The sequence below is a fragment of the Aphelocoma coerulescens genome, chromosome 1, assembly GCF_041296385.1.
Source record: "Aphelocoma coerulescens isolate FSJ_1873_10779 chromosome 1, UR_Acoe_1.0, whole genome shotgun sequence".
Taxonomy (NCBI): domain Eukaryota; kingdom Metazoa; phylum Chordata; class Aves; order Passeriformes; family Corvidae; genus Aphelocoma; species Aphelocoma coerulescens.
Window position 1 is genome coordinate 5,069,787 of NC_091013.1, and position 18,124 is coordinate 5,087,910.

Here is an 18,124-nt window from a genome sequence, read left to right on the forward strand (position 1 = left end):
GCTGTCTGTGTGATCTGAGCAGAATTCAGCTCATGGCATTGTCCCTCAGGTCTTGCAGGAAAGTCTCTTCCTGTTTGGATGACTCAAAATCAGCCCCATTGTTACTCTGTGAATTATGTTTATTCCCTGGATAAATACAAAGTTTCATTATATTAAATCTTTTTTTTTTCTTGGTGAGTTTCTAAGAGCTTAAATAACAGAAAACTAACTAGAAATGCCTCCAAGGCTGTATTTGTGACACTATACTCATCATGTTGAAACTCGTGGATTGCTTTACAGTCTAAGAGCTGCATTTCCTAACACAATGGCCACATTCAATCCCCTGCAGATTTGGCCTTCAGAAATGGGAATGCAGATAGTACCTAAACTCCTGAAATCCAGGAAACCTCTTAATTTCTGATTGGTGGAAGCTGTTAAGCGCCCAAACGCTTGAGATTATCAATATCTTTTGTTTCCAATTCTTTCAAGCCCAGATGATTAAATGTGGTGCTAAATTATCTGCATCCCCCTTCCTACTGCAGGTGGTGTCTCAAAAGGGCTGCCTGCCCTTGCATTTCAGCTTTTGGGACTCACAGTTACAGTCTCCATGAGGGGACGATCACAAAACTGCTGCAATTTTGTAGGGTTATAATGGGAAATCTTTAAAACAAGAAATCTGAGCTAAGATGGTGGAGTTAGGAGCTCACAAGAAGTCATAAAGAAGGAAGATATTGACACATGTCTGAAATAAGTGTTTCCTTAGGGATCTCTTCTTTTCTGCTGTCATTTTCTATCCAGCTAGAGCCTGATTCATTTCTGTCCAGCCAGGGCAAAGCTCCCACTGGTTTCACTGAGCGATGGAATACATCACAGCTGAACTAGAAAAACTGCAATACTTCTTTTTTTGTGAGCAGGAATTGCTGTGATACACACGAATCACAAATTACCAAAGAGTGCTGGTGTGCTATTCAAAGCCCTGCACAAAACCTGTGAAGTCAACAGCAGCGTCTGCTTCAAAAAGCTTTCAGACCCTTTCTGTCTCCCCTCTTGCACTGTCTTTAATCATGCAATCTTTGAACATCTTTCTTTCATCTAAAGAGGGCTCTGCAATTATTTGATGCTTGCAAGGGGAAAATTCATGTCACAGGGTGTTCTAAAGGGATATTTACAGAGCCAACAATAACCTGCCCATTCCTGGCTGCAGATGCTGAGCTGTTTGGAGCACATGTACCACGACCTTGGGCTGGTAAAAGACTTCAACATCAATCCTATCACACTGAAGAGGTGGTTGGTGAGTATTTCAAGTTACTGGTGTTTGCAATTTTTCACATTCAAAAATCAATAAACAAGGCATTTAGTCATGGAATTAACATGACTCACATGAGTAATCCCAGTGAAAGCAGTCCGTCTATACAAATTCTTCAAATTTAAGTACTTCAGAAAATGTCTGTGTTCTTGTGGTCACAAATGACTCTTTTTTAACTGTTTTGCATTCATTTGCTGAGATTTCTATTACTGAAAGCAGTTCATTTCTGCTGAATGCTCTTGATACCTACTGTAAACGGAGGCAAGACAAGTGTCTTCAGATATAGCTAAAAAGTGCCAATATGTGCAATAATCATTCAGTGTACTAAATCACAGGGAGTAAAAGAGCAAGGCAGGAAGGAAAAGGAATTGCTGAGAAGGTAACTTTCTTTGCTTCAGTCTTTGATGTGAGAATGTTGCAGAGATGCAAAATGTGAGAAAGATGAGATCATACCAAAAGTGAGATGTCTAAGGGAGAAACACTGGAATATTTAAAAAGCAATGAGTTTTCAGGTCCAAGGGAGAGCATAAGAAAGCGTTTGCTAAAAAGCTGAAGAATATATTGGCTTTCTTAGAGAAAACCCATCATGTTCCTAGAGGACTGCAGAACAGTAAATATTTTATCCATTGTCAAAAAGGATCCAGGGATAGCCTGAAGAATTATAATTAGTAAAATCTTACCTCTGTGTCTGACAAATTGATTGAGACAATAATTAAAAACATCATGGTCTGAATTCATTACACAGATGTTTCATAGGATTCCTTTAGTAAAGACTTACATCTCATTAATCTCTTCTAATTCCCTGAGGAGTTTGCAGAGAATAGAGGGCACTGTTTTAAATGGATGTAGATGCCTAAAAAAAATTTCCCAAAATCAGGAGGTGGCTGGAAAAGACAAAGAAAAGACTGGGTTCATCACGTGTTGCAGTACAGCAATGGCAGGAGGCACAAGGGGCTGCCACTGCTTGGTGCCCTGCTGCAGGAGGGAGCCAACGAGGCACAAGGCTAACCAGAGCCTGGAATAAGGGATAAAATGTCACCACAGAAGGCAGAAGGCTCACCTGGAATTTATTCCCAGCAAACTGGTGAAGCCTTTTTAGAAAAATGGTGTGACTGCATTAAAGGAGATACCAAAAATGATCTAAAGCTGGTAAATCTCTCTCTGAAGAAGGCAAATGAAAAGCTCGGTGGTGTTGACCTTATAAAGCAGCTGAAGACAAGGGGTGGGATGAAACCCAATACAAACAAGGGTAACACAAAGGCAATAAAAGAGAAGATCCCCTCCTCCTGTTTCACAGCCCGAAAACATGGGAAGCAAGGTGATATGTCAACACACACCAACAGGCCACCCACACACATTGCTGCAGGCAGCTTCCCCTAGCTTGTGTCTCCAAGCAATTTGTCACCACTAACATTTAAGACAGCCTCACTGAGCAACAAGGGGAGTTTGTTGTGTATTTTCTACAAAGGTAAGCCAGGGTGAGGTTTCCTATCTTCTTGCAGAAAGAAAGATGATTTTTAAAAGCCTCAAGGGCTCTGCTTCAAAGCAAGACACTTCCCCAGGCACAGTATGAGCATCACTTTGAACTCAAGTGGGAGAGAAAAAGCCACCTCATGCTTATCCTGGCTTTCTTGCTCCCACATCCACTGGCTACAGAAATCTTCCAGGAAGAGGAGGAAAGAATGACTAATGCAACCCAGTCACTCCATCCCTTCAGTGCTCTGAGTCAGGAGTCCCCTGGGATGCTCTGGGCTCCAGTGCTGGATGTATACATTGCATCCATGCAGTTCTGTGCAGTGCCATGGGTGTCCATGTGTAGGCTGGGAGATACTCACCCCCTGTGAGCCTGGCTGACAACCATATCGTGCCATTCCTTAGTCATTTTAAATAATGAAATATGTTTCTAAAATCTTCGCTGCAGAATAATCTGAGCAGAGCTTTTGCAATGAAACCCACAGATATTGAATAAGCATTGAAATGCCACAGTTCTCTTGACCTTATCCAGGGCTTTGAGGCTTCCCAGAAGTCAGGTGATGGGTTAAAGGGTTTGATCCTGATGGGGTGTGAGGAGTCATGAAGTAAATTCACTATTTAGCTAGAGAAGGGGACAGGAGTTCTGTCCATGCCATTAATTCAGTCCCAGAAACTGAAGCATGTGCATGAGGGTTCTCTGCCTGGAGGGGTTCAGGCTATGGGACGATTCAGCAGAAGGGTCTGACAGTGCTGCTGACTCTTGGCTGCTTTGTGAGGGACAGGAAGCCAAAGGAGCATTGGAATAATGACCGTGGCATGTGTTAACCCAGCTGTGCCAGCCTCCCTCAGCCAGCCTGGCTGGAAGGAGCCAGGACACAGGGATGGACAGGCTTCATCCTGCCTCTGGAATTAGGGAAACCAAGCCAGGATATGTAGGAAGTTAAACCACACAACAATGGCTTCCATGAGCCTATAACAGCTCAACCTCTCCCAGGCTGCCTGGTGCAGGAAGCCCACCCAGGTGTGCTCCAGCCTGTGCATCACATCTTCCCTTTGCCAAGCAACATGTCCCAAAGTGCCACCTCTGAGCATTGGCAAATGAAATAACAGCCACATTTTAGCCTTCAAATATCAGAGGTGCAGTTTGTACTCAGCAGGAGAGGGAGACAGGGGTGGGCTCCGAGCCCTTTACAGTCCCCAAAGTCACCATTTAGCCACTGCAAGGTTTGAAGTACAAAGTCAGGATGAGAGCACAGAGTCCTGTCTTAAGGACTGAGATGCAGCTGTGCTGGGATATTTGCCCATTGCTGGCTGGTATGAGAGGGGATTTTCTGTGAGCTTTACTTGCTGGTGAATTCTTGGAACACAGAAATCTCACCGGAGAAGGCAGAAAGTGTCAGAGGCCTCATGCTGTCACTCTGTCCTGGCAGAGAATAATCCTGGGCTCCACAGGACTCCTTTAAGGATATACAGTGCTTGGGAAACAGCTCTGCCATCTCTGACAGCTTCATTCCCTCTCTCTGCAGCTGTGTATTCACGACAATTACAGAAACAACCCCTTCCACAATTTCCGGCACTGCTTCTGCGTGACCCAGATGATGTACAGCATGATCTCGCTCTGCAGCCTCCAGGTATGACCCCCCTCGATGGGACTACTCAATTTCCATCGTGAAACCTGTGCCAGTTCTCTTGCAAAATGGGCCACCAGCCTGCTGGCCAGTGGTGGCCTTTGAGGAGGCTGCACTTGCTCAGTCCCCGGGCACACGAGGAGAGGTGTTGCTTTTCCACCTCTGGCTGCCCACTCAGCCATCCCATTCCTGACCCCAAGCACCTACACAGCTTTCTGAGGCTGCTGGGAAGGTAGTTTCACCTCCTGGATGCCCACAGTTTGTACACTGATGGAGTGAAACATTTAGGAATGACAGCCAAACCCCTACTGAATTATGCTCTGTGGGTATGTTCTTTGTTTGGGACACAAAATGTTCCCACAAGAGGTGTTCTCCAAATGTGTGCTTGTTGCTGTGCTTGTACCTATAGCCTGGCATGTATTGTATGCTGAACACATATTTGACCTTTATTTTATCCCAAAATTCATTCACTGTCTGGATAACCTGCGCTCATATATATGTTCATTTCATTCTTTACAAAACCGCTTTTATTCACTTTAAAAACCCCTTTCTTCTCCATAGCTAAACATATCAGTTACTGGCCTAAGTCTGTTTTCTTGGCAGTAGCAGTATGAAGAAAAATTTGCTTTAATGTAAGTCTGGGCTATTCAAAAGCTGTGGGAACCCAACATTTAATTTTTCTCTCTCTTTTCCTAACTTTAGTTAATGTAGAATGCAATGGCAACAGAGCCATCTTCCATCCCTCCCTTTAAGTAATCGGGTGCTCAAGTGACTTTTAAGAGACTGTACTAATGTCTCAGTGCTTTTGTATGATCTCTGCAGTAATAGCAAGTTTCAAGGAAATTGCCTCCTCTGAGCTGCTGTTATTTAATGCAACAAAGGCAAATCTGAGTCATTTTTACTGGAAGGGAAGGCAGGTCTCGCGTTCTTGGCTGAAGTAAATTCACCTAAGGAAAAATGCTTCATTTTTCTCAGATTTGCATTTCTCTAAAACGTAAATATGTCTGGTTTCTTCATTTATTTTGATTTATAGGGATAGAGAAAGTAGAAATCATAATACTACTTTCATGTTTTGTATTTTACAGGAGAAATTTTCCCAAATTGACATTTTGATTCTCATGACTGCAGCAGTGTGCCATGACTTGGACCATCCAGGCTATAACAATACGTAAGTCTGTCCTCTTGCTTTCTCTTCCCTTAAAATCTATTGGGAAGATAATACTGGTTGGCATTTTTTGGTAGATCAGGCCTGACCTTTTCCCAAGGCCCTGCTCTTCACTCACACATGGGCCAAAGCAGAGCTCAGGTCTGGTTTGGGGTTTGCCAGCTGTTCTTGGTTCTGTAAGGAAAATGTCTTTTTTCAGATTTCTATTCCAACACTTTTTCCCCCAACTCCTGAGAAAACAAGGTAAAATACTTGACAGCTGGTAACAGAGCTATAAATTATTATAATGGAATAATTACACTAAAATGCAAAGGGGGATTTAGCTTACGCGTTATTTCATAATTATAAATCATGAAGTGCATTTTACTCTGTTTATTATGATGTGAGGAAATTATTGCTGTTGACCCATGGACACTTTTGTGTGCATGTGAAAGGGAGAGAATCTGATCTCTTTGTAACCATTCATTAAATAAGGGCAGAACCCAGTTCTGACTGGGATCAGTGAGAATCTCTGCATTTGCCAATAGTGGGGGTTGAATTAAACCCAGAGAGTTCCTTCTGGTTTTATGTCATTTTAAACTAGAGATAGAGTAAAATTTAAAGAAGGAAAAAAAGCCTGTAGGGGAAGGTTCATCCCCTGAATGGGAATCAGCACATGCGATTACATTAAAGCAATACCTATTTTCTCCGAAAATCTGATTTAATGCCAACAACCAAAAAAAACCCCAAAGCTGCAGCTAACTGAATAAGCATTGAAAAGAATGTAAGCAAGAGCAAGCAGCGTGGTTTGGAGCAGCTGGCGGGTGTCTGCAGCAGTTTTTCCCTCACGGTTTTCCCTGCCCTCAGCTACCAGATCAATGCGCGGACGGAGCTGGCCGTGCGCTACAACGACATCTCCCCGCTGGAGAACCACCACTGCGCCGTGGCTTTCCAGATCATCTCCCAGCCCGAATTCAACATTTTCTCCAACGTGGACCAGGAGCAGTTCAAACAGATAAGACAGGTAGGAGTGCTGCTCCTGTACACGCTGTTCCTGAGGATGTAAACACGCACGGACTTCCCTGCTCCACAGTGAGAGTGATTCATTCTCCCTGGAGGGTAGGGCTGTAAAAGCCCCTCACGCTGGAAGGATCCGAGAGGGATTCTTGGAAAACTTCCAGAGCAGCACTCCCTGGAATGCGTTGCTGAGGAATAATGAGTACATCCTGACTATTAAAGCCTATGGTATTTTGGGGGTAGATATTTATGTTGTTGGAGGAGCCAATTAGTTGTGAGTGGGGAAGAATTAAGCTCTCACGGCAGAAGTTTATGCTTTAAGGGAATACTGTATTAATTTTAAGAGGGGCTTCAAAGGGGGAAAAGATTTGCAATAGCAGAGCACTTGTACTGTTGGAAGAGGCCCTGGTGCACAGGGAGAGTCACCACAGTCATCTCTGAGGCACTGAACAATGTAACAATTCCCATTAGGGCTCTGAGGGCCAAAATCCAGTCTTAATTTCCACATTACACCTTCCTTACACACCAAGTGGAGAAGCCTGAAGGCTGATTGGAGTTCCTGATTCTGCCAGCGTGTGGGAAACTGGCATGGTCCCAAAATGGGTTGTTGTGTTTGAAAACCCACAACTTTCAATTAACCACATGTTTTCCCATCATAAACTTTGCATAGCAGGAGGATACAGAGCTCCTTGACCACATCCGAGTGTTTCAAAGCCCTTAATCCAAAGAGGATGGGCACAGCTGACATCCCCATCATGATTTTTGTCTCAGGGCCACTAAGAGTCAGCAGCAAACCCCACAGTGCTTTCCAAGGAGATGAAAGTGGATCTTGGCAGCCAGAGTGTGGCTTTTAACATCCTGTTGTACAGTTTGCTTTTCTACAATTAGTCAATCAGAAAGGGAAAACCTCAGTGTCTCTGGAATATCACATAATACCATGATCCTCATGTACCATGAACTCTTTATAATCCAGTTTCCTTGGCAGTTTCAAGTCAGAAACTTCCCCTTCCACCATGAACAATTCAGTGCATCTGAGGCATTTCGTGTGCAAGACAGACCCTTCTTGGCTCTGCAAGAGCAGACTTTGTAAGGAATGTCAAGTTAATATGTGAACATGTTTTCTTTGCTAGGGGATAATTACATTAATCCTGGCTACAGACATGGCGAGACATGCAGAAATAATGGACTCTTTCAAGGAAAAAATGGAAAATTTTGATTACACAAATGAAGAACACATGACCTGTGTAAGGAGATTTTGTGGATTTTTTTTTTTTTTTTGTGCATGGAGTGAAAGCTTGCAGATTAACTTTTGTTTGTTTAAAAACCAAGATTCAATATATATTATCAAAAAGTAAACCCTCCTACATTCTCTGCCCCACCAAAAAATAATTACAATTTGGAAGTGCTCTATATTAAATAGGTTATTCCAGCTTTAGAAATCCTGGAGTCCCATCAGGAAAATAAAATATTTTACTCTATCAGGTCACAAATTCTTATTGTCCTTTACTGTGGGGAAAAAAATATTCACAAGAGTGCAAACTGCAGTCTCCTCTACTTCCTAATGCAGTTGTCTTTGATTTCCAGGGAAATCTTTTCCCAGCTGCCTCCCGAGTGCTCCACAAAAAGCTTAATGGTCACTTGTGACTGAATCTCCTCATGCTGCAGATAAGGGCACATCCCACTGTGACACATCCCAGGGCTGCAGACTGGGAAACCAAGGCAGAGAGGGGATAAGTGATTTACACAGAGAGAGGGAAAAGGATCCAGATCATTTAAGACCTCTGGTTTAATCCTGAAACTGTCCTTTCTGGTTGTCCTTTCTGCCTCCCTCTGCATTGCAAGGACAGGGGTTGTGGAGAGGGGGAAAAGGGCTGGCTTTAAGACTGCAGCATTAAAGTATTATCCTCTTTCAGCTGAAGATGGTACTGATAAAATGCTGTGACATCTCCAACGAAGTGCGCCCCATGGAAGTAGCAGAGCCCTGGGTAGATTGCTTACTGGAGGAGTATTTTATGCAGGTAAGAGTGAAGGAGAGATGCAATTGCACAATTGCACAATTTTCTGCTATTTCCACATCCCACAGGTGCTTCACTGCCTGACAGCCCAGTCTGGTTCTAGCTCTGAACTACCTGGTCTGGTAGAAGTTTCAGTGCCCGTGGCAGGGGGTTGGAACTGGGTGATCTTTAGGGTCCCTTCCAACCCAAACCATTCTACGATTCCATGGAAAGCTTCTGTTACAGAAAGTCAGAGAAGGATGCCAGCAAGACAACCTGCTCAGGAAGCAGGTGGATGCAACTGATTTTTCTTTAATCATTAGTAAAGAAGGAGATGTAATTTCTGGTTGAATACCTGAAAATAATCACTCTCTGGAGAACGATGAGGAAATCACAGAACTATTCCTTCTCTCTGAGAGCAGCAAGAGCCATTACCAGCTTTCTGAATGCTCTGATATATTTTACCTCACAAGTCCAGTGCGTTTGCAAAGGGAATTGGGCTCCCTGTAAGCATGGAGGTGAACACTTTGATGCTGGTGCTGAGCAGAAATAACTGAACAGAATTCTCTTTACTCAGATGTTGCCCTCAACAAAGCAGATACGTTGGCCTGAGGGAAACACGTCATTATTCTGTGCTATCTTCAAATACCTCTGTGATCTGTATCTGAGGGCTACTGATTGGCTTGGTGCATGACTCTCCTCACAGCCTTCTAGCCAGGATTAATATTTGCTAACTCTGGGTTTGTTCCAGAGCGACCGAGAAAAATCTGAGGGGCTCCCGGTGGCGCCGTTCATGGACCGCGACAAAGTGACCAAGCCGACGGCACAGATCGGATTCCTGAAGTTCGTCCTCATCCCCATGTTCGAAACAGTGACGAAGGTAAAGTCACCCAGGGCCAGAAACCAAAGAGGGGGAGAGCAGAGCTTCAGTGTTTGCCCCACCAGGTGTTTAGCTATCCAGGGAAATGGGGATGTCCCTGCCACACTGTTTTCAGCATGTACAACTAAATAATGCAGCAAGTTAAGGAATGCAAAAGGAAATGTCGATATTCTTTCTCTTGTGTCCACCTAGCTATTCCCAGAAGTGGAGGAGGTGATGCTCCAGCCTCTGTGGGAATCCAGGGACCACTACGAGGGGTTAAAACAGATAGATGATGCTATGAAAGAGGTAAACTCCACTTATCTCCTTGATACAGTAAACATCATGACTGAATAAGCCAAACATTATAATTAAGCAGCAGCTTAATTCCAAAACAGTGGGAATGCTTATGGCATCATCATTATCCTGAGAAACACATTCATTACACCTGGCTGAAGAGAGGTGTGTGCCACAAGCAGTAAGAACATGTCCTTGCAGAGTCCACCAGGCTCCACACAAGTATGGACATGGGAAAGGAGCTGCTTGCAAGGCACAAACCCCAGGAATAACCCCCTGAAGGGAGCACATTGGCAAACATCTCTTCCTGGAGGGATCTGCCCTCCCTTCCTTGGGGAAGGAGTTTGCCTGGGTTACACTGCAGCAAAATGTCCTGGGGTTGGGCAGTTCAAGGCTCTGCAGCACCAGTTGCATGAGTTTATTTTCTGGGAGGGAACTTACAGTCACGTGTGTGTCATCAAGGACGTGCTTGGCATTTTATGAGGAATCACTCTGTCACGCAAAGCACCCAGGAGGATTAAACACACAACCAGTGAAGCCCTTTTATGGCCCACCAGGGACCTTCATGTCCAGAGCATCTCTCATTTTGACATGTGAGGCTCAGGGGAGGTGGGAATTCCAGGTAACCACATTTGCTCTCTCTCAGCATGTCTGCATTGCCTCAGGAGCCTGGCAGGGCAGAGACCAGTGCTCAGGGCAGCAGTCAGAGTGCTGATCCAGCTCCCTGCAGCCTGTGGGAATGGCCCTGCACCCCTTCCTTGCACACCTCTTCCAGTGCCTCTTTTCCCTGCTGACACCCACGACAAAACCTGCCCAAATGGCATCACCGAGCAGGGGTTTTCTGACATGAAAAAATTCATCATGTAGTCAGGGTACTGTCAGCCACTCCATCATAAAAACAGATTGGGAAGTGCCCTGGGGCACCAGCTGTGCTGATATTGTTTGATACCCGGGTAATGAAGGTTTCTTCATTTGGTCATCCATGAGTGGAACAGTAGCTTTGCTGTAGCTCCCATCTCCTCCCAGGTGCTTTGGAGGAAAAGCCCCTCAGCAGTTCAAGTACCAAGGCTTGTTGATCAAAGAGCACAGGCTTTGAGGGCACTAAGTTTTAAAGGAGAGCAAAGTCCTTTAGGCATTTCTCAGTTTAGAGAGGAGCATTTCTCAAACAAGGGCAAAAGAACTCAAATATGACTGCCAGACTTTCCGAGTCTTATTCTTATTTCAAGTAGAGCTGAAATTTTACTTCTGGTTTACATTTTTATTCAAATTGATGGAGCTTTAATTATAGTATATTGGCACAAGAGGTCTCAGAAAAATAGGAGCTGCTTGAATTCAGAAATATCCTGAAACAAGAGGATTTAATTAATAATCTGAGAGCCTAGTACAATAGCTGATGAGAAAGACTGAGTTCTGTTTACTCAGGACATTCATCCAGAGCTGTTTGGATGAAACAATGCCTGTGATATTCCAAGCTGCTGCCTATTATTTCCCAGGAAGTGTTGCACATGGCTTGTGGAGAGCTGAGCATGGGACTGGCAAGCAGCGCTGTGAGTGTGAGTCAGGGCGATTAATCCTGCTTTGCTCTTCATTCCAGCTGCAGAAACAGAAAAGCGAAGCTTTGACGACCGGCAGTACTGAAAAGTGAGACAGAACAGCCTTTGAACAAAAAAAACCACGAGCCCTGAGGCTACTCTGGTTTTGAGAAATGCTGTACTTGCCAAGCAGACGTGGTGGCTACATCAAAACCCAAGTAGGACCATACAGGGAGAGGTGGCAGGGATGGATCCACAGCCCGCAGCCTCCTCCCAGAGGTGCTGCTGCCGTCGGACACCGCGAGCTCCCCAGGCTCTGGCATTCCCTCCACAGCCTCCTGGCAGGATTCCCCAGGCTCCTGAATTCTCACCACAGCCTCCTGGCAGGATTCCCTGTGTTCCAGCATTCCCACAACAGCCTCCCAGCAGGATTCTCCCTGCGGACACTGCTCAGGCTGCAGCCCGGCTCCAATCTTCAGCAGATCTGCCTTTTTGGTGACCAAGATGCCTGCAGAGACAAATCAGAGTTTAGCTAAGGAGCCTTTTCTGGGAAATGATCCACTGGCACCAGGAGTGGTTTTAGTCAAGATACTCTCTATATGTGTACAGCAGTATGCTAATCACAGCATAGCTCACCAGATGCTTATACACTGACAAGGGTCCTGGCATACATTTTTGTTTGCCTGGTAGGCTCTAATGACACATTTCTCTGCATTATTCTCTGAATTTTATAGTGTTCACAGTACATTCAGAAGCCCAGCATAGTGGATGCAATTTTCTTTTTTGTTGTTGTTTTTTTCTACACTAGAAGAAATCAGAAGAAACCTTAGTGAGTTCGCAGGGTCGCTTTGTGGCCTGGTACAGCTGGACACCGTGGGGTCCTTCAGCACGAGCAAAGAAGGGAGCACAAAGCTGAAAAAAACAGGGTGCAAACACATTTTTGTCCTTGTTGACGCAAAAAAAACCCCAACAAGAGACACCTTCAAAGATGTACAGATTTTTTTTTTTTTTTACTTTTAAACTGATCTGCTAAATAATATATTCTTCTACAGAAATGGGTGTTATTGTTTCATTTTGTGTATGTGTTGACATGAGAACTATCCATGTTCCTAAACACCAAAGCTCCCATAATGAATACAAGGTAAGGGGCTGTACAGGAGAGGAGAGGGACGGTTTTCCTTAGAGGAGAAGCCTTAGAATTATTCCTGTGGTACATCACAAGGAGCTTCAATTCCATTGATGGTTTTGTGATGGCTGGGAGCCAAGCCCTGCCTGGGTGTTGCAGCTGTGTGAACAGGCAATGCTGGGATTTATTCCTGTGCACCACCTCACCAAAGGGAAGGCTGGAATAAGCCCCCCACAAGGGTCAAGCCACAGCCATGCTGCTCACCTGCTCCTGGTTTCTCCCAGCTGGGAAAGGTTGTTCTCCCTGAGAATTTTAGGTCCTATCGTGGCGTGGCTGCTGGGACCAGGGATTGCATGCACCCTGGTGTGCTGGCATCTCCCACACTGGCAGCCACAGGCGTGGATGTTGCCCAGGTTTTCCCTGGCTGAGCTGCCCCATCAGCTCTGCTGGGTGTGTTTGCCATAAGGGTGGCACAAATGCTGCAACTCTGCAAAGCCCAAAGCTGCAGCTGGTTTGTCAGAGAGATGAGCAGGAAGGGGCCAATCTTTCCCTCCATGGCCCAGGAAACACCTTAGGCAGCTCATCCTCTCTGGCAGGTCTCTAGCACCAACCCTGAGCAGCAAATCCTGCCTCCTGCTCTGGAAATTCAGATTCGCTCTCCTGTTGTTTCTGCACATTAATTATGAGTTTAACTCTTGTTTCTTCCCCCAGTGCCATTTCCCACGTCTGGTCTCTTTCATTTGCACAAAACTATTATTTCAGTTACTTTCCAATCTCTCAGGGAGATCCAAATTACCTTGAAACTTCCATCCCTTTACCCTATTCCTACCTGGAAGCTTCCAGAGACCCAGGACAGACTCACAGCTAGTTCTGTCTGCTGGTGCCTCCTCCTTTAAACAGCTTTTTGTGTGTGGTTTTGGGCTTTCTGCTGAAAACTGGAAAGGGCTCTGATCCCTGGATTTGAACAGATCCCAGGGGAAATGGGAAGATCCAAGCACGGGGCCAGCTCCAGCTCACACAGGCATCTTCATGAATGGATGAACTACACCCTAGTTTTGATTAACCTCAAACTTCTGTTGCTTGAAAGTTGAATCTGAATTATGTGGTTTGTGCCCCTTTTCTTTACTGAATCTTATAATCCAAAGTACATTGCCTGTGTTGGATTGTTCTGCTGTGGAATTTTCACTACTTTTGCACAAGTAAATCAAATTTACCATCTCCATTCCGGCGGATTTCTGTCACAAATCAGCTCCCAGAGCAGATGAGCTGTGCAGGAGTCATGAACAATTGCTTAGGCCTTGCCAGGTCCTGCACTGAGCTACTCACATGAGATGAGAAAACCTGCTGTACAAACTTGACTGCACCCTCCTCCCACTAAAACTCCTTAAGAGTTACACACCCATAGGAAGTTTTGTTTCAGTTGGAAGGATTTTCTCTAACCACAAACCCTAATGCAGCAAGTATTTATCCATGTGCTTAACACCCACCAGCCTAGCCATGCACCCTGGCACAAAGCAGCTACTTGCACAGTGAAGGCTCCTTGGCTTTCCCTAACTGAAGGATTTTGGGGAACTGATGGTTTGTTTTGGCTCCACCATTTTTAGGAGCAACCAAAAACCTGTTTACTGGAGAGAGATGAACAAAAGACACTGGTGAAATCCCACTGAATTTCTTGGAGCTGCGTCAGAAACGTGGAGAAAGGGAATGCAACCCATCCTCATGCAGCAGTGACTGTGGTGATGCTGTAATCTGTTGTGAAGGTTGTTGAAAGAACAGGCAACACCCAGGCTGCTATTCACAGGCAGCTGTAAAAAAAAACCCTCATGCAACCACAACCAGCTAATGGCATAAATGGGAATACCACAGCGCTTTTTTTTAATCTCATTTGTCTTTGTAATATTAGATTTCTAAGAGACAGTCCTCCCTAGATGCATTTAACCAAGGGAAAGGCAAGGCATTCTCTCATAATTCTAGTTTCTTATGCTTTTCCCACAATATTTAACGTTGTGATTCATATGCTAATTAAAGGATTTGAGAATCTTGGCAATCAGCCTATTAAAATGTCACACATTTTCAAGGTGACATTTTAAAAGTAGACTTAGCATGAGAATGAAGTTTTTCAAGGCAGGGAGAAAGATGTCTCAAGTGTGATTTAACCTTTTCTCCCCCTATTCCAATGAATCAGAGTGGATATTGTGTCTCAGTGTTGTCTCAGTTTACAGCAGGTCTCTCAGAGAGAACTTTCCATGACCTGTTGCAGCTTTCAGCATCATGACAGTGCCAGGTGCATTCCAGCCTTGCCTTGCTACTCCTAGACTTGTGATCAAAGCTGAACATGAAATGGGCTATAACAATTCCACACCATTTATCCTGGGAAACTAATGATGAGCTCTGGGATTTTACTTCTCTTTTTTTTTTTTTTAAAGCTGTGAGATCCCACAGCCCCATTACTCCTCTTTTTAGTATGGTTTGATAACCAGACCAAACTGGGGCTGCATGTCTTGTCAGGGAAACAGCTTTTTAAAAATGTGAGTACCCCCACAGCAGCCAATTTACAAGGGAAGTTTAGTGTCTGGTAATACACAGGTCATGTAATGCCACAGGAGTATCTGTACATGGAAATGGTTCATCTCAGTGCTGCCTCAGAGCAGCAGTAACAACAGCATCTGCTCCATGTGGGAGTATGAGCCTCTCAGGAGAAGCATTGCCATGCACTGTTCAATTTTCCTGTTTTCAACAGCATGTTTTTACTGCAAACTACCCATTCTCTCTAAAAACATCTGAAGAACAAGTCTACCTTCGTGCCTGGTCTGTGGGATTAAGAGCATGCACTCTGCTTAGGATTTATGTCAAGGGACAGCCTCGTGTAGGGCCATCCAGCTGCTGCTCTGACTCCCAGCTCAAAGAAATCACTGCTCTGGAATTGGGCACATCTCAGCTCCAGGCTGTGGTCCAGAGGACACCAGGCTGGTCCTGCCCTCCTGAGCCACCCTTGTGAATAAGCAAAATGCAATAAAGACTTTCTGAAGTGCATTTAAAAAGAGCTTGGATGCTCCTTTTCTCGGCAAGATGGCACAGCAGCAGGTGATCTCTCCTTTCTCTCAGCTCTCCATGGCAGTGCCTAGGCAGAGATGTTTTTTGGACTCTGAAAAAAAGTGACATTGGAGGTCTGTGTGTGGGTGCTGTGACAGCACACAAAACCAGTAAGTTTTAATAATAAATTTAGATCTGCCTGGCTTCAAATCCCTTCTAGAGCAAGTCAGCAAGACAGGGCTTCCCTCTCCTTTCAAGCAGGGACACCCACATTTGTGAAGCACCTTGTGGCTTTTGGATGCAAAAACCAACAGTTCTTATTGTCAGAAAATAAAAACTTCTGGCCAAACCCACTTATTAGATGTCCTCATAAATGAAGGAGCTGTAACCAGCAGGTCAGACCTCGTGGTGTAGCAGATCTGGCTCTTGGTTAGCAAGAAATCAAACTCACCCACACTAAAATAAAAAGCTTTCAGGCTATTTTGGCACGTAATCAGGAATCACAGGTGTACTCAGGCACAAGCACACACATAAAGCAGCTATCTGCAGACATTTTTGTAACACCACTTGGCTCTGTTGCAAGACAAACTTAGAACCAGGAGGGTTTGGAAAGTGTAAACCAGTGTTGTCACAGCCAACACTGGCTATAAATTCTCTGAGGAAAAATCTCTGTTTTCCAAACTCTGTGGAAGCACAGTTACAGCCTGGCTGGCAGACCCGGCAGATCCTCTGCCCTAAAGCTCCAAACTTACAGGGAGTTGGAGCTGCTGTGTCATTTTATGAGGAAAAAAAGCTTGTTCTCAGCCCACTGATGGTGTTCTGGGCTCAGGACAGCTGGGACACACTCCAGGCTGGAAAATGGCATGAGAAAATCAACACAAAAACTTATAAATCCTCAAATTCGTCTGCCCAAGCCAGGCCTTCTGGAATGCCCAGTTAGCAGCTGCCCTGGGTAAGCCCTGGAAGCCAATTTGTCCCACAGTGCTCGTGCTACCACCTCAGGGCTGGCCAAAAGTTACAGCTTGTTCTTGAGGGCATTGACCAAACACATCTCAAACACCAACAGGCTTGGGGCACTGACCACCACTTGAGGAAAGTGGAATGATTTCCCTTTTGATGAGTGAATTTCCCCACCAAAAAAAAAAAACCCCAAAACCAGTACGAACTTGAATGATGGAAATTTCATTTTCTTTACTGAACAAGCCCCAGCTAAATGAAATGAGCATTCAGAGCAGTGCTTATGTGTGTGAGCTACTATTTCCCTTAAAAAAAAAAAATTATTCATTTCAGGCAGAGTTCTGTTAAAAACCAACCCCCTAACATGCCTATTAGAAGTGTTTTCCTCCACTTTTCCTTGCCAGGCTTTGAAACAGCCATGGAAACTCATGGTTGTGGCTGGGATCCCTGCTGCCCTTGGACCCTGTGGAGTGTGGTGGGCAGCAGAGACACGGGTAGGGTACAGGGAGCTGTGCAGGCAGCAGGTTAAGCCCCCACCAAACCACACTCACACTGGGAATTTGGTGCTTCCCCAGTGGCAGCTGCCCTCCCACCACTCCCCTGTGCTGTCCAGGGCAACTGGACATCAGTGGGTGCCTCCAGGACTGGCCAGCAGGGTCTGGCTGCAGGGAGGTGATTCCTTATTGTGGGGAAGAACTGAAGAAATATGTTCCTAAAGGTTATGGGGTGACAGGTAACATGGTCTAAAACACCATGTACTCCTGAAGGTTCACTGGGGTAATGTGTCATAAAGGGCAATTTCATTTCTTCCAGGCTGTAATTTTTTCTTCCCCTCTCTCAAGACTTTGATCCTCCTCCTCCTCCTCTTGCCTGCTGTGTGTGTTGCCAAGGGCAGATCTCCAGGGTCAGTGACTCTTCCCAGCTCCTTTTCTTGCAGAGGACACATCACCCATTTTAGGGATGTTGAGCCTAGGCTGCGTCACCCAGAGCCAGGGAGATCGTGGCTTGTAGTGGACAAAAAGTACAGGAATCTCCCCTTTATTTACAGTCTTTCATTTTATCCTACCAGCTGTTTCATTTCTTCACCCTGCATGGTGATTTATTCATTGCCCTGTGCTTCAGGCTGCCTTTTCCACCCATGCAGGAAGCATCAGGTGCTGCCCGATGGCTGCACAGTGCTAAAAATCTTCATTAAACACTGAGCTAGGACAGGTCATCCAGCTTCTTCCACTGGCAAGTACATGCAAAAGGCAGAAAAACTGCATTTCTAAGCCTACGTTTTTAGTTATGTATTTATCTAACTGTTTCTACTGAGGAGAAAATTGTGAACACTCAGCAGCACCCACAGTTTTGAGCTGCACTGAATTATAGACACTCACATGGTGAATTCATGTAGGAGTTCTACAGATCCAGGCATCTTTTGCATGAAAATAGATAAAATTAAATTGAAAATGTTACAAGCTGATTAGTATTAAAAGCTTGTACCTATTTGTATGGTACAGCTCTTTCTTTCAAACATGAACTGTGTAGGCTAACTCAGAGTGTTTACTACTTTCAGTACTGAGATTAAGCCCATTATTTCCAGTGCAACAACCTTGTAACACCTCTGAATTTATCTCTCGGACAAAGGTCTTTTCTCATCCCGGTCGTTAACATTTAACCAGGGAGACAATAATCACTCTGAAAGACTCATTGTACATGGAGAGGGGTTCGATGGCGTGACTTACAGGAGGAGCTCAGAGTTTGCAGAGGGAGAATGGTGTTTGCAGACTGTAAAAG

The 18,124-nt window shown here is 44.9% G+C and overlaps 1 protein-coding gene across 5 annotated transcripts in view; it reads left to right on the forward strand.

Moving 5' to 3' along the window:
• The window catches only part of PDE9A (phosphodiesterase 9A), a 36,037-nt gene extending 23,753 nt beyond the window's left edge, over nucleotides 1-12,284 (forward strand). For all 5 annotated transcript variants that reach the window (XM_069019535.1, XM_069019445.1, XM_069019778.1 and 2 more), the window contains 9 exons: nucleotides 1,184-1,270; nucleotides 4,285-4,389; nucleotides 5,472-5,554; nucleotides 6,398-6,554; nucleotides 7,678-7,791; nucleotides 8,461-8,565; nucleotides 9,293-9,421; nucleotides 9,614-9,709; nucleotides 11,292-12,284. In XM_069019535.1, coding sequence (XP_068875636.1) covers nucleotides 1,184-1,270; nucleotides 4,285-4,389; nucleotides 5,472-5,554; nucleotides 6,398-6,554; nucleotides 7,678-7,791; nucleotides 8,461-8,565; nucleotides 9,293-9,421; nucleotides 9,614-9,709; nucleotides 11,292-11,342 — 927 coding nt within the window. In that variant the 3' untranslated portion in view covers nucleotides 11,343-12,284. The remainder of the gene's footprint in view (nucleotides 1-1,183; nucleotides 1,271-4,284; nucleotides 4,390-5,471; nucleotides 5,555-6,397; nucleotides 6,555-7,677; nucleotides 7,792-8,460; nucleotides 8,566-9,292; nucleotides 9,422-9,613; nucleotides 9,710-11,291) is intronic.
• The last annotated feature ends 5,840 nt before the right edge of the window (nucleotides 12,285-18,124 follow it).